Raw genomic sequence first — 16,847 nt, 5'->3', positions numbered from 1 at the left:
TTCTCTCTTTGTATAACTCTTGGCTTTCAAAATAAATAAATAAATCCTAAAAAAATAAAAAAGATTTCCATTTTCAGTGGCCAGCGCTGTGGTGCTATGAGTTAAACCGTGGCCTGCAGCACCAGCATCCCATATGGGCGCTGGTTTGAGTTCCAGCTGCTCCACTTCTGATCCAGCTCCCTGCTAAAGTGCCTGGGAAAGCAGGAGAAGATGGCCCAGTGTTTGGGCCCCTGTCACCCATATGGGAGACCCAGATGAAGCTCCTGGCTCCTAGCTTTGGCCTCACCCAGCCCTAGCTGTTGTAGCCATCTGGGAAATAAACCAGCAGATAGAAGACCTCTCTCTCTGCAACTCTGACTTTCAAATAAATAACTAAATCCTTTTTTTTTTTTCTTAAGAAAAAAAGTAGCTTTAAGGTACATCTACGAACAAACGATATATCATAATCTTCATTTAAACATGCTCTAATTCTGTCAAGGTTAATCAGAAAACTCACTTCAATCCTTATGATTTTACTCATTTAATGAATATTGGTAAAAATGACTATTACATTATCATAGATAAGAACATAAGAGTTTATAATGAGGGGTGGGCGCTGTGGCTCAGCGGGTTAACGTCCTGGCCTGAAGCGCCAGCATCCCATATGGGTACCGGTTCGAGACCCGGCTGCTCCTCTTCCGATCTAGCTCTCTGCTATGGCCTGGAAAAGCAGTGGAAGATGGCCCAAGTTCTTGGGCCGCTGTACCTACATGGGAGACCCAGAAGACGCTCCTGGCTCCTGGCTTTGGATCTGCACAGCTCCAGCCGTTGCAGCAATTGGGGAGTGAACCATCTGATGGAAGACCTCTCTCTCGCTCTCTCTGCGTCTCTTTCTCTCTGTGTAACTTTGTAACTTTGACTTTCAAATAAATAAATAAATAAATCTTTTAAAAAAAGAGTTTATAATGACTTAGATAATCTACAACAACACAACTTCAAGCAAGTAGTATGCAGCTGTTTTAATCTTTCTTTTACTGTATACTGTGGAATTATATCCCCATTTGGATTTTTTTCACTTTGTCTTTATTTTTCAGCATCATAAATGAGGACTCTCCATTCCTCTAGATCTGTTCCCTGATTTGTAAACTGCAAAAGCTATTTCACAGGTTACTGTGCAGCTGAACGAGAACATATGTAAAAGTATTCAGAAAAGTGGTACACAGTTTGTCTAAATAAATAATTTCCCTTTTTTTTCCTCTTGTTAGGAATTACAGGTTCAAAACATACTTTTGGTGATTGAAGATCTTATAGTATTTTTGGATCACCATCCTATATATAAATAATCTTTTTTAACATATTTATTTATTGATTTAAAAGGCAGAAGTAGAAAGACAGAGGGTGAAACAAGAGACATCTTTCACCTGCTGGTTCACTCCCCAGATAGCTACAATGGCCAAGGCCAGGCCAGGTTGAAGCCAGGAGCTTCATCTAGGTCTCCCACTGGGGGTCAGGGGCCCAAGCACCTGGGCCATCTACCACTGCTTTCCCAGGTTCTGATCCAGCAGGGAGCTGGATCAGAAGTGGAGTATCCAGCTGCTGTACTGATAATCTTTAAGCAGATACAACAATCTCTTATTCGCACAGGATATGTTCCAAGACCCCCAGCTGATGCCTGAAACCATGCGCAGTACTGAACTCTATAATTTAATACTTTTTGCATCTTAACTAGGCCCTCACCATACACTATGGTCATAACTTTTGCAATCAGAGCTGTGGCAGTAAAACTAACACAAATTTCTCTTTGTTCACAATTCCATGGATAGATTTTTCTTACTACAGATCTTAGCAAGCCCACCATATGATCTTTTCTCTCTCTCCTTAAATTGAGAATTTTCACCTTTTCACTTAAAAGAAGCACTTGTTGGCTTCTCTTTGGCATATACAAATTGCCAGCATCACCACTGGACTTCAGGGCCATTATTAAGTAAAATAAGGTGACCAGAACACAAGCATTGTGATACTGCCACCAAGACAGTGGATCTGAGACCTGACGCCAACATAGCTACTAAGTGACTGACAGGCAGGGAGCACATACAGTGTGGCTATGCTGGGTGCTCTGAGATTTCATCACACTAACAATGGTGCATAATTTAAAACTCATGAACTGTTTCTGGAACTTTCCATTCAATATTTTCAGACTACGGTTGACTGATGGTAACTGAAACAGCGGAAAGCAAAACCAAGGATGGCTGGGGGTAGGAGGGAGCTACTGTATTTAAATATAAAGAAGATGAGACTGCATGTGTGTTGATCTGAGAACATCCATGAAAGCTGCTTTAAAAAAAAAAGTTAGAAAAAAAAAGAAAGAAAATTCAATTGTCTTCTCTTTTTTTCCCCTACAGGTTACCTACCTATGACTGAAAGACTACCAGCACCTACCTATCACTGAAAATGTTTTACTCTATTTATAAAACAAAACAACTCCAAGCTCTGTTGTTGACAAGGGACTGGGGAAACACAGTATGGCACCCATACAGGCAAGTGCTATGCAATACAGGAAGAATCAAGATGCTCTCTCTATGCTGATACGGACTGGCCTCGCAGGTGTATTTTAAGTGAATAAAGCAGGGTATAGTATTATGTATATATTTTACTACCTTGTGAAGGAAAGGTGCCTGGGGAGGGGGGGAGAAAATCAAGAACATATACTCATATTTGGTTGTATTTTCATGCAGACATGTTGAGAGAGTACACAAGAAAGTGGTTATCAATAGGACTGTGGAGAGAGGAAATGAACAGGGTGAACAGAGCAGAAGTGAGCCTTCTTAGTGTCTTTTTTCTATTAAAGCATGTAACCACACAACATTCTCAAAATAGGAAAACTAAAAATAAGATGGAAAGACATAAACCCAGGAAAGTAGTCACAGTTGGTGGAACGTGAGCCTGGCTTGCCCTGCATCACAACCTACATTTTCAAAATACAGAATCCACGTTCCAGCCTAAGGAGATTCTTACTTAGTGGCCACGTGGCAGAGTTCGACAACTTCCTGCGTGTTCTGACTGACACAGGCGTTCTGGAACTGCTGTGACCTGCAGCCCTCTCCTTTTGCAAATGTGGAAACTAGAATCAGGAGAGACAAAGGTACCTAAACTGTGTCTCATGGGCAGATCTGGCTGCAGGAGCTGGGTCTGCAACCCCAATCCACTCTTCCTTCTACTTGTCAGTAATTATGGGTGTCCTCCTCCTCCCAGCTCCACGTTCTAATCACAGCTGCCTGGAGTACTTCTGACAACCCATCACCTACTTTCTAGGCAAAATCCCATAAGAGGCCAGAGAGTCTGTGTAGGTACATACTTAAAACGTTTCCAAGTTTTCCATCCTAATTTTTATAAGTTAATATTTTAAAATGTAAGTAATCCTTCCCCAATGTTAAGCCAGCAAGAGACCCGGACTGTGTGATTCTCACATGGCTCGCATTCACACGCAGTGGGAGACCTTCTCAAGAACTTGGTTATTGGGAGAACTGGTTTTTGAACTGGTGCCCCTGAGATATTATTCTTAGACCTACCAAAGCTTGGAAAATAAAAAAGTAAACAAAACTATCCATCGCTTCATTGGCATTTAGCCAAAGACAACCATTCTTAGCATTTTATTATACCTAAAGCCATCTTACAAATTTTGTTAAAACTGTCATTAAAATACTATCCTAGGGGTGTATGTTTGTACAGCAGTTAAGCTGCTACTTGGGATGCCTGCATCCCATATTTAGGATGCCTGGGTTCAAGTCCCAGCTCTGCTCCCAGTTCTGGCTTCTTGCTAATGGGTACCCCCTAGAAGGCAGCAGGTAATGGCTCAAGTACTTGGGTCCCTGTCACCCATGTGAGAGACCCAGACTGAGTTTGGGGCTTCTGGCTTCAGCCTGGCCCATTCCCTACTGTTATGACATTTGGGAGTGAACCAGTAGATGGAAGGTCTATCTACTCTCTGCTTCTCAAATAAATAATATAAATAAAAACTTTAAAAAATCATCCTATAATAAAACCAGGATGAATTTCTCTCAGTTATTAATATATATTCCCATCTATAAACAAAAAAATTTAGCTAATACTACAGGATCCTAAAAAATCTATGACGTAACAAAAATTACATCTTTCTAATCCAAGCTTTTCCCATACACGAGGCAATTCTGACATCAAGGCATGAAAACCCAAGATTAGGAAGTGTATTACCTCTCCTGAAACTGCCACAGACAGTAGCAATGTACTCAGAATCCACTTTTTTAACTTCATTTAGTACAATATCCTAATAGAAGAAAAATTTGGTCAGTATTCCAAAAATAGTTTTCCACCAAGTGACATTCTCAGTGCTCATCAAACAATACAATTCAGCACGCTCTTACTTGCATTTGTAGCATCTCTTCCCGAGGAATTCTTTTCTCAAAGTCCTCAAAATATCTATAAAGACAGAGTAAATAGCATTATAAAATTTAAATCTCCTTAAAAATTAAGTCACCTACCGTAACAAATACCCTTATACAAGCATATCACTGTAATCCTCACAAAGCAAAACTGAAATTCATTGAGAAGACTGCAGCAAAATCGGGGGGAGAGAGTGGGAAGCCTTTTTTCCCTTAACTGGATAAAAATCCTTAAGTGTCATGCTTTGAAATATTCTATCCCATCTACAAATATCTGCAAATAAGCTTCGCAGTCACATGACAGGACAGAAATACATTTAATTCAGTATATGCTTTCAAAGCAGACTGCTCTCTACTGGTAAGTCAAGGGGTTACAGTTCACTGCTCTTAAATCCTGCCCAATTATCTGATTTTAAAACAATATGTTAAGTGAAAGGAGCCACTCACAAGACTACGTATTCTATGTGCTCACTCATGTAAGAAATGTCCAGAATAGGAAAATCTGTAAAGAGAAAAATTAATAGGCCTGGGGCAGGGCACCGACAAGACATGGGGAATGACTCCCAAAGAGTATGGGGTTCTTTCTGGGAAATCAAGAATTGAAGTGATTGTAGTAATGGCTGCACCACTCCACGTGTATAATAAAAGTGGGTGAGTTATACGAGATATGTGTTATACCTCCAAGAGGCTGTTAGGAAGACACGGTGTCAGTGCGAAGCAGTGCCTAAGCCCAAGACCAACAAAGATGATGCTCCTGCTCAAAACCAGTTCTCACCACAGCCAGCTTCTTCAAATCTCCATTCTCCACACAAATGCAAGGAAGCGGGACTCAAACGACCCTGGCCTCTTACTGGCTCCAAGTTTTAAAATGATAGTGCAAATTTAAAAATATTATAGTAAGGTGTCAACAGGCAAGTTCAGAAGGTTGTTAGAACTCAATCACCACCAGACTATACAATACAAGAGGAGACACACATGGTGCGTATGGACTGTAACTGTAGACATCAATACCTGCTCCAAAAATAACTATTAATGGTGACATAGAAACATGTCTTGTGGTCACTCTTACACTGTTATTTACATGTTTGGGGCTTTCATCTTTTTTTTTTTTTTTGCTAATTTGGCTTTCCATGTTCATGTAAATTCACATTGACACACTTCATGCTCTTCTCAGGTAGACTATAAACTCCTTAAGAGCTACCCTAAACTTCATTATATTCTTACCCCAGACCTAGTATGGTGCTTAGTACAATGCAGGCATGAAAGAAACATGCACTGTGATGCACTCAATTCTAGGTATTTTAAGAGCAAGTCCCCTGCTAAGGTCAAGAGAATGAGGGAAATCCTCAAAACAAGTAAACAAACTGGAAAGGAGTAACAAAATGTGTGAACATACTCTAAGGCAGTCTGTAACAAATCCAAGCAGTGAGCTAAAAAGTGGTTTTCTTCAGCTAAGTTCAAGGAGTTGTCACGGTATATAAAAGAATGTCTATAAAAATTTTACTTTCATAATCCAAGTATCAAAAAAATTCGCTATCTTACTTTAATCCAATTCGCTGGTGATGGTTCAATTTATCTTCATTTTTCCTGAGATCTGCAAAGATAAATAAAGTGGAGGTGTTAATTTAAACACTTTTTGGAAAAAAAGATACTAAATTCAATGACCTTTTTAAATAAAGAATTCCTGGGGGGAAAATACATTGAAATGACTTTGAAAACACCGTGAGAAAAAAAATTTCTGATATTAGGAACTAAAACTCTAATCAATGTAATAAATCCTAACAGTTGATTTAATGATCCTTTTTACTTACTGTTGAAATTTCCATTAGTTACAAGAGAGATAGACAGATGCACCAGGACCTTACCTGTACTTCACTGGCTATCTTATAAGAACCAACATGGCTTAATTTACTGTTCATAGCAGCAACAGTAACCACAGCTTCTGAATGTCTTATGGCTAACTAGGGTCACTGATGCTGTTCATTTGTTCATTCACACCTTTACACAACTACCATTGAGTATCAGCTTGTGCAGACAACATAGTAAGAACTCTATTGAGAAGAAAAGTATTATCTACATTTTTTCATTTAAAAAAGCTGTCACAATATAGCATCTTGGGTCTAAGTGACTTAGTTTCACTGGGTGTTCTTTTTACTGGGCCTGAGTATAGTAATGAGCCTTGCTAAAGAAACAGCAATATAAGTATACTTCAAAAGTGATTCCCATAATTGCTTTTACATTCTAATATATGTTTCCTTTGGAGGTATAAAATGGAGAAAAGTAAGTATGACAAATGGAGTATATTTCCTATGGTTGTATGCACACAGAAAACACTGAAATATCTGAAAGTTGAGTAGAGATCAAGTTATATTACATGTCTACATATTGTGTAAAACAATACAAAAACCAGAACGGTGGCTCCTTGACAATACCAAGAGATGCAGTTGATTATATTTGAGAAACATATACATTCTTGCCACCCTTAGCCCATCCTTTCCCTCAGATATCAGAGACACTGAGTATGCCACAAACAGAAAAGTACAACCCTCTAGGAGGCACATGGACAGTTCATTTTCCAGCCATGGAACTCACAGGAATCCTTAATGCACTAATATCTCTAACTAATCATGCCTCCTAAAAAAATCAAGTACTGTTTTAAGTATTTACTGTGTGCACCAAGCATCCTGCTAAGTGCTTTGCAAATATTATGTTAAATCACTTGAGACAGAAATATCCATTTTGTAGCAGGAAGCTGAAGCACCATGCTCACTCATTCTGATAAGTGGGGGGAGGAGGGCTCAAGCCCAAGTCAAAAAAACCTCACCACTTAACCATTTGGGTTGCTTATGACAGTTGCACTAAATCCCAAATTCTAGATTCACTGCAGTGAATCCATACATATGGCATATATCTTTGAAAAAGATAAAGGACTCAATTATATTTAAAAGATTGCTATACTAGGCGTAAGGAAAATATTTCTTCAATAAGCATTGGAAATCTTATATAGAATCTTTCTTAAGTATACATGACTTAGCCTTTAGTCTGATGTATAAGATTTAGTTTTCTAAAATTTTACTGAACACAAGAAAATCTAAATCTTTTAAAAATCTGCCAATGATTACTATTTCATTATCTTTAAACCAGGAAGCCTCTTCTTGAATTTTTCCAGAGTTACGAACCTAAATTATTTTTTAATTAATTTACCTATTTGAAAGGCAGAGTGACAGAAAGAGGGGAGAGAGGGAGATAGCGATCTTTCATTCACTGGTTCATTCCCTAAATGGCCACAACAGCCTGGGCTGGGCCAGGCTGAAGCCAAGAAGCCCTGAACTCTGTCCAAGTCTGCCATGTGGGTGGAGAAACCCAAGAACCTGGGCTATCACCCACTGCTTTGGTGCACTGGAAGGAAGCTGGGTCAGAAGTGGAGAAGCCAGGACCTAAACCGCTGCTGTCCAAAGCAGTGGCTTAATCTATTGTGTTACAAACACCCACCCCTCTAAAAATGTTTAAGGTGGTAATATAAATTATACCCTAAACCTACTCTCTACTGAAGTGTAACAAAGAACATATTATTATTTGTGTCCAGGGATTTTAAAGTTTGAGTGTGGCAGATCATTAACAGTTTTTCAGGGCCTCATTTACCCTGGAATTAGTGACCTAATGTTTTACTCACCTTCTAATGTTTTAATTCCTTCATCTACAAACTTCCTTGCAGCAGATGGACTACAACAAAAGAAAAGCACTGTCTTAGTATAAGGTAAAACTCAGGATCCTTGATTCAAATAACCAACTGTATATTCCACTATCAAGCATAAACCGTGGGTACTAAGCTAAACACACAGGCTGAAAAATGTTGCATGATTCCTTGGTACTTTTCAATTTTATCCAAGGCAGGAATTTCTGAAACTCCAATTATTAAGAAAATAACTGCAAAGTAGGACATGAAACACCTAGCTGGCACAGACACACAGACCCTTGGAAACCACTCATTCATTCAACTAAGATTTACTAAGGCCTGTTATGTACCATATATACTTGTAGGTGCTGAAAACATAGCAGGAATAAGACAAGTAAGAGCAATGGTCTTTACACACTTACACTGTAGTGAGCAACAATACATACATATACACAAGAAAACTCGGGTAGATGAATTCAAACTAACATGAGAGGCTGAGTCTGCTTTAGACTGGGTGGTAAGGGAAAGCCTCTGAGATGATGGTTAAGCTGAGATTTTAATGACAAACAGCCAGCTATTTCAGGGATCAGAGGAAAGTGTCTTAGGCAAAGGATACAATTAGTCAAAGGCCCTAAGGCTGCCATGAGCATACCTTGTTCAAGAAAAGAGAAAAACTAGTTTGGCTAGAATGATGTAAGAGACAGTAACAAACAGAACTGAGTGTAGGCAGAGTTCACACTCATACTTTTGAAGTCATGGTGGCTAAGTTTGGGTTTTATTCTGAGTATACTGGGAGGCTATTAGCAGGTACTGGGCAAGGTAGTGACAAACTTTGGTTTAGGCTTATAAAGCTCACTGTGATTGCTGTGTTCATATAAATCAATCAGGACATCAGAATCGACTGAAGATGTTCCTATAAAATAGGAGAGGCTGCAGAAACTTAGGAGAGCGGCCCAGTCTTCTCATTTTATAGGGAACATTGAAGGCTAGAAAGATGAAGTCATTTGCAAAGGTTACAAATCTCGTTGGTGGCAGCACTGGGACCAGTACTCAGACTGCCTGACTCTCTACTGCACAAATGTATCGTATAATAAAGTGGGAACAGGGAACAGAAAGAAATACATGCACATGTGTGCACACACACATACACACACGTGTGCATACACACAGGCACACACACATAGGCGTGCACACACATACACTATGCACGCACACACACAAAAACACAATAGTCTGGGGCCACACAGAGTGTTTTGGGATGAATAAAGCCATATAATCAACAGCAGGTCCAAACATCACACTACAGTGTGGTACAGAAGCCAATACTGATGTTAGGAAGGCACCACGGTAAAGAAGAACCAGCTGAATCTGCAGTCAGGCGACAGGAGTTCTAATCCTGTCACTATTAACCCCCTTTCTCTCTGCAACTTTCAGTTTTCTTTTTTTTTTTTTTTTTTTTTTTTTTTTGACAGGCAGAGTGGACAGTGAGAGAGAGAGACAGAGAGAAAGGTCTTCCTTTGCCATTGGTTCACCCTCCAATGGCCGCCGCGGCCGGCACGCTGCGGCTGGCGCACCATGCTGATCCGATGGCAGGAGCCAGGTACTTCTCCTGGTCTCCCACGGGGTGCAGGGCCCAAGCACTTGGGCCATCCTCCACTGCACTCCCTGGCCACAGCAGAGAGCTGGCCTGGAAGAGGGGCAACGGGGACAGAATCCGGCACCCCGACCGGACTAGAACCCGGTGTGCCGGTGCCGCAAGGCGGAGGATTAGCCTAGTGAGCCATGGCGCCGGCCAACTTTCAGTTTTATTGCCTGGAAAAAGAAGATAATTTGACAAATGTTTTCTAAAACACTTTTTCATGAAAACTTCATAATGGCCTTGTGTTCCCAAGGAATCAAGCTTATTTTCAGCATGCTAGGATTAAAAATTTAATATATTTTAGAATAACTTTTCTTGAAAATGCTGACAGCATTTCAGGGGCAGCAGGGATGGGTATCATGGCCCAGTGGTTAAGTTGCTGCTTGGGTTGCCCACGTCCCATACTGGAGTGCTCAGGTTCGAGTCCTGCCTCCATTTCTGATCCAACTTCCTGTCAGTGTGCATTCTGGGAGGCAGTACTTAATGGCTCAAGTGCTTGGGTCCCTGCCACCCTCACTGAACACCCAAATGGAGTTTGGGGCTCCTAGCTTCAACCTGAGCCCAACCCTGGCTGATGAAGGCCTTTGGGGTATGAATCAATGAATGGAAGATCTTTCTCCTTCTCTCTGTAGTTCTGCCTTTCCAATAAATGAAACAAATAAATAGACCATAATCATGTATCTAAAGGAATGTCTTATACTGTAAAGATGAGAGATAAGTAAAGCATTAGAGCCTTAATTTTCCAATGTCAATGCTTACTTTGTCTAGAGTCAAAAATGACCCCTTTTGCACTAGCTCAAATTCTCTTAAAATTTTTTTGACTATTTATTTTTATTTATTTGAGACAGAGACTATGTGAGTGAGTGATCTCATCCACTGGTTTACTACTCCCCAAATGCCTGCAACAGCCAGGCCTAGGGTCAGGTAGAAGCCAGGTGCTCAGAATCCAATCCGCATCTCCCATGTGGGTGGAAGGGACCCATGTACCTGAGCCATAACCTGTTGCCTCATAGGGAGTACGTCAGCAGAAAGCTAAATTGGAAGTGGAGCCAGGATCTGAACCCCGGAACTCCACATGGGACATGGGTGCCACATTCACTAAACCAAACATCCACCCCTCAAATGTTAAGATGAAGATTCCTTCATTTAAAAAATGCTTGAGTGTTCCAAATTCATAAGGGACTATGGGAAAACGTAAATGCTTAAGATAAAATGCTCAGAGAAGCAAAAAGGCACAATCTGGAGCAGGCAACAAGATATACACAGGGCAAGTGCTGGGGTACGGAGGAAGGACAGATTATTTCTGGCCAGAAAATCAAACTGGGTTCATGAAGGTCAAGGTGACATCTGCCATGGATGGGGCTTAAAAAGTAGTTCTTACCCAATGCCACTAACTCGAGTCAGGAAATTAATAGATGAACTCGTATCATCCTGACGAATCTTTAAGAAAAGAAAAGCCCAACAATGATTGACAAATGCTTTGAGGACTCAAATGATCTTATAGGAAATACACCAATATGCTAAGAAATGTGACGAGACATTTACATTTGCCTGCACAGCACAATTATTTACATTTAACCAAGGCTGTTACAAGTGAATAATGGAGCAGCTGAAAATATCTTATCTCTAATTTATTCAATATTTTAAAAAATTTGGCTGACAGATATAATTATATTTGTTTATCATGTACAATGTAACGTTTAAGTATACACACACTGTGGAATAGTTAAGTCTAGCTAATTAGCAAATGCATTATCTCACAGTCATTTTTGTGGCAAAAACTGGACATCCATTGTCTGCATTTTTCAATTTTCCAACACTTTTAAAAGGGTGAAATAAAACCACAAAAATGCTTGGGAGAATTCACACACAGAAATTCTAAAATGTAACAATCTTTTAGTCAAAGTTTATAATCTCTTCTGAATGTTAGTAAACATGAGAAGGAAACTATTAGAGTTGCTAACAATCTCTCAAATGCCACATAAAACACAGGAACACTTTATAGGAACAACATTTACATTTTTAAAAACAGAATACTCATCTCTTCCTTCTGAGTCTCCCAAGTGTGTCTTCAATCACCCTGCAAGGTTGCTACATGAGAGTTGCCAAAAAGACAGACACTACAGCTAGAAACATACACAAGTAGGTTACAATGTTTACCTTTTCCAGTTTACGCAACTTTCCAGTCGCTAAAAACTCATCAATCTTTTCAGCAATTTTTGTTCCTACTCCAGGCTACAAGGAAATTAAAAATAGAGAAGTTATATAAATACAATGCTTGCTGAGTCATCGAAAGTGAGAAGTGAGAAGTTTTGAAATGAAGTGCACAGAAAAGTGACCCCCGAGGTGTTTGCCTCGTGGCTAACCCATGAGTTAGGATTTCTGCAACCCGTATCAGAGTACCTGTGTTTGTCCTTATTCCATCTTCCTGCTAATGTGCACTCCAGGAGGCAGCAGGTGATGTTGAAGTAGTTGGGCTCCTGCCACCCATATAGGACACCTGGACTGAGTTTCTGGCTCCCAGCTTTGGCCTGGCCCAACCCTGGCTGCTGTGGGCATTTAGGGAGTGAAAAAACAGGTGGGGGTGTGCTCTGTGTGTGTGTGTCTCAAACAAATTTTTTAAAAGACTATTAAAATCACTTGTCAGGGCAGCAGAGGATGGCCCAAGTCCTTGGGCCCTGCACCCATGAGAAGACCCAGAAGAAGCTCGAGGCTCCTGACTTTGGAATGGCTCATCTTTGGCTGTTGCGGCCATTCGGTGAGTGAACCAGCAGATGGAAGACCCCTCTCTTTCAAATAATAAAAACAATCTTTTTAAAAAAACCCTTGCCAATTTCCCTGCCCTGAAACTTAAAATCAACTGTAACCTCATGCCCTAACCATTAGCTGTTCCTGCTTATAAGTAGAATTAGAATTATGTTTATACACAATTTTTCTTAATACATAATGAGCACATTTCCATATCATCAAAGAAATAAAACTGTAGCATCTTTAATGGCTGCATAATATATCATTGTATGAATGCATAATAATTTACTTAGCAAGTACCCTTCAGGTAACAATTATTTGACGTCGTAACAAGGCTGTCAGGTTCCTTCAGAGTCAAGGTTCTCACGCTTTTGCGTTCCTCACTCCCACCCCCAACTTGTTAAAACACAGAATGCCAAGGCCCACCTTCGAGTTTCTGATTTGCTGTATTGGGTGGAGCCAACACGCTGCGTTTCTAAAGTTCCAAGGTAGTAACAGCTACTGCTGCCTGAGGCACCACATTTTGAGAACTAAGGCTCTAAAGCTGCACAGTCCAACATGTACATTAGCCACGTGGGACAACTTAAGTTTAAATGAATTACAACTTAAAACTTAATTCTTCATTTACACTGGCCACATTTCAAGATCTCAGCAGCCAAACAGGGTTTATGCTTGCTGTCCTGGAAGCATTGCTCTAGGACACAAGCCCCCAGACACAGCTTCTCCCTGACGCCTGGCATACTGGTGCTCAAAAATGACCAAGTAATGACTCCCTCACATACATATCTTTGGTTGCCTTAGGACAAATTCCCCAAAGTGAAACTGTTGGGTCAGAGAGATTTTGCCAGCATTCTGCCAAATCATCCTTGCTTCTGAAGTGAAGACAGTAAATGAGTGTCCTTTTATCTCACATCTATGTCCACATTGCATAGTATATTTGATAAATGGAGAGGCACTACAGAGTGTCTTGCTTTAATTTGCAACTTTAATTATTGAAGTTGAACTTTTTTTCACATTCATTGGTGCTTTTTAAACATTCAACAGATGTGCTAATTACTTCCTAATGCCTATCAGCCCTAAGTTATCCTCCTATATTTTTTATTTATTTAATGTTTAATAAATGTCCTCATATTACTAATGCATACTAAAATTCTGAAAATAAATGGATCTCTCTGTCTCTCTCTCTGTAACCTTGCCTTTCAAATAAATTTAAAAAATAATATTTAGGGAGCAAAATATATTAGAAAAGGGAAATGATTTCTTAGTCCTGGTTTCTTATTACCTATAACAGAAGATAAAAAGTAACTATTTTTCCCTCTACAGAGAGTGTTAAGTTTTATTTAGAACTGAAATTTCTATATAAATTTCCCTGATACAGATACCTGAAATCTTTCTCTTATAAATGGGCAGACTATTGGTAAGAAGCAAAAAAGGAAGTTTATGGTGATAAAGGATGGAAAGAGTGGTGCATGAGGTTTACACTGGGTCCATTCACCAAGACAGGAACTGAGAGGATTCAGTCTGCTGTATTTACAATTTTCTTGGCTAGTTTATTTGGAGATGATAGACTAAGAATTGTCTGTGGCACAAAGAACTTAAAACCTATATCTCAAAACATTATTTGTATCTTTAATCACAAATTCAAGATTTAGAGGTGGCATATGATTATTGTGGGTAATTCATCACTCAATAATAAGATGTACAAGATTTATGGTAATGTAACTTTGAAGGATGAAAATATAACAACAGTGTGGTCCACACTTTTAAAGCTTTCATGAGAATTAAAGACAATCAAAGATTAATAGGAGAGTGTTTCAAAAAGCTCATGGAAAATGGAATTAAATTATAAGTTTATTTTGGCGAAAAAAATTTTTGAAATCCATACAAAGCTTTTTTTATTTTATTTTTATTTATTTATTTATTTATTTTTTATTTATTTATTTTTTTTTTGACAGGCAGAGTGGACAGTGAGAGAGAGAGACAGAGAGAAAGGTCTTCCTTTGCCGTTGGTTCACCCTCCAATGGCCGCCGCGGCCGGCGCACCACGCTGATCCGGTGGCAGGAGCCAGGAGCCAGGTGCTTTTCCTGGTCTCCCATGGGGTACAGGGCCCAAGCACCTGGGCCATCCTCCACTGCACTCCCTGGCCACAGCAGAGAGCTGGCCTGGAAGAGGGGCAACTGGGACAGAATCCGGCGCCCCAACCGGGACTAGAACCCGGTGTGCCGGCGCCACTAGGCAGAGGATTAGCCTAGTGAGCTGCGGCGCCGGCCATACAAAGCTTTTTAAAGACTCCTTGCTACATATGGATTTCAAAATCTTTTGTACCAAAATAAATTTATCTTTTAATTCCATAATTTTTCCATTCCTGAGGACTTTGGTGAAACAAAAAACAGATCAAGAACAACAGAAGGAGGTGATAACTATTAGGACTTGGTCTATTCAACAGCTTTGTCAGTTTGGCATCTTGTTCAAGATGCCAACATCTTTAGGTTCGAGGAGCTATGAATCATTTAGTGAGATGCAGGTGAACAATACCCTGAGTGGTATTACTACCAATGACCATGAGATGTGACCTAGGAACTGAGACTACCAGCGTGCAGGGCTTCATGGAAATTCCTTACAGAGAACAGGCTGCACACCGCAATGTGGGAGGGGCTAGTCATGTGTTTATTAGTAGGGAGGGAACTAACACCAACTCATGTGTTTATTAGTAGGGAGGGAACTAACACCAACTCATGTAAGTCCCTACACCTGGACAACAGGGAGACAGCTAGGGGCCAGATTTAGCACCACTCCATTACCATACTCTTCCTAAGAACTAATACTCAGGCTTAAATCCAGAGTGTGAGGATGTACATATAGAAAACTGTTAAGTGTGTATGTGTGTGTGTGTGTGTGTATATATCTAAAAATTTGAATCTATCCTCCCCCAAATCCAGTTTGAGCTTAAAGAGTTTGCTTGAGACAACATATTATTCCAAGAAATCAGGAACAGTGATATCTGCTTGTGTGGGTCAAGGCAGCCTCAGAGGGGTGAGTTTTGTTTTGTGAAAAGCCATCAAAATTGTACATGAGTGAATTCTTCAATCCATTTGTCCACAAAACTTACCAATTTCTTAGCTTCCGCCCCACTCTTGATTTTGTGTGGATACTTGGCTATAACAGATGCTGCTTTTCTATAAGGAAGAAAATAGTAAACCAATTAGAAATTCAGCAAAGCAATATACAAAAAACTGCAATATACAAAAAAGCAAATATCCAGCTCATATTTCTCACCAAGATAGCTAATTTTTCAGTTCTATATAAATCTTAACACTTAGATGAACTAATAGACCACCTACCACATTGCTAACTTTTTAAAGTATCTTGAAAATTCTCACATTTGAGGATAACTTTATTCAGGAGACCAGCATTCTTTCCTTTTTTGGTGGGAACAAGGAGAAAATACCATTGGAACCCTTTTCCCCCTAAATACCTGGTTTTTAGGAATTGTTTGGGGTGGCTCTGTGGCATAGCAGGTAAAGCCTGCAGTACCGGCATCCCATATGGGTGCCAGTTCAAGCCCCGGCTGCTCCACTTCCAATCCAGCTCTCTGCTATGGCTTGGGAAAGCAGTAGAAGGTGGCCCAAGTCCTTGGGCTCCTGCACCCGCATGGGAGACCTGGAAGAAGCTCCTAGCTCCTGGCTTCGGAATGGCACAGCTCCAATTGGGGAATGAACCAGTGGATGGAAGATCTCTCTTTCTCTCTCTCTCTGCCTCTGCCTCTCGAATAAATAAATCTTTAAAAAAAAAAAAAAAAAGGAACTGCTCAACACTGTTTCATAAAAACATGTGTTTGAATTATTAAGATTCCAAATCTCCTCATGGATGATTACTTGAGAATTCATGGTTTTAAACTGTATTCACTGATGTCCTTATACCAGTTCTGTAAAAAAAAAAAAAAAAAAAAAATTTGCTCCCGTTTCAGTTCAGCATAAAAGCAGTGACCTGTTATTTTGCCCACCTCCACACATATCCAACTATCCAACTCAGCAATCTGGTGATGGAGTATACCTCAGGAGCTCACTGACGGCATCCTGTCCATAATTTCAACGGGAAATACGGTTTTGTGTCAATGTTGACAGAAAGGTAAGTCAAGAGCATAAATATTGGGACAGTCTTTGGAACTTTGCATTTTCCTTCTGTTCTAGCACACACAGACCTTTAGGTTTGGAATTCAACTTCTTTATGAACATATAACGATGACGACAGTGGAAAGGACATATTTAAAGGTTAAGGAGTCGTCGGCCAAGGGCAGTGTATGGAGGGGATTACTTCAGAAGAGGCAAGTAGTGCCAGGTACCTGGCATTGTGAGGAAAAGCCTGAAAGGGAGTAAGAACGAGAAC

General features: G+C 40.1%; 1 protein-coding gene across 8 annotated transcripts in view; it reads right to left on the bottom strand.

The window, feature by feature from the left end:
• The window catches only part of POLB (DNA polymerase beta), a 33,877-nt gene that overhangs the window by 14,525 nt on the left and 2,505 nt on the right, over positions 1–16,847 (bottom strand). For 5 of the 8 annotated variants that reach the window (XM_008273915.2, XM_089325935.1, XM_002720765.6 and 2 more), the window contains exons 3-9: positions 15,571–15,637; positions 11,873–11,947; positions 11,094–11,152; positions 8,071–8,120; positions 5,940–5,991; positions 4,380–4,434; positions 4,210–4,282 (exon numbers count right to left, since the gene is read on the bottom strand). In XM_008273915.2, coding sequence (XP_008272137.1) covers positions 4,210–4,282; positions 4,380–4,434; positions 5,940–5,991; positions 8,071–8,120; positions 11,094–11,152; positions 11,873–11,947; positions 15,571–15,637 — 431 coding nt within the window. The remainder of the gene's footprint in view (positions 1–4,209; positions 4,283–4,379; positions 4,435–5,939; positions 5,992–8,070; positions 8,121–11,093; positions 11,153–11,872; positions 11,948–15,570; positions 15,638–16,847) is intronic. The other 3 variants (XR_016229136.1, XR_016229137.1, XM_089325934.1) reach the window with 1 other exon arrangement.

This window comes from Oryctolagus cuniculus, chromosome 2, assembly GCF_051225735.1.
Source record: "Oryctolagus cuniculus isolate XC-2025 breed Fujian yellow rabbit chromosome 2, ASM5122573v1, whole genome shotgun sequence".
NCBI classification, from domain to species: domain Eukaryota; kingdom Metazoa; phylum Chordata; class Mammalia; order Lagomorpha; family Leporidae; genus Oryctolagus; species Oryctolagus cuniculus.
This window is presented reverse-complemented; position numbering and strand designations above follow the sequence as displayed.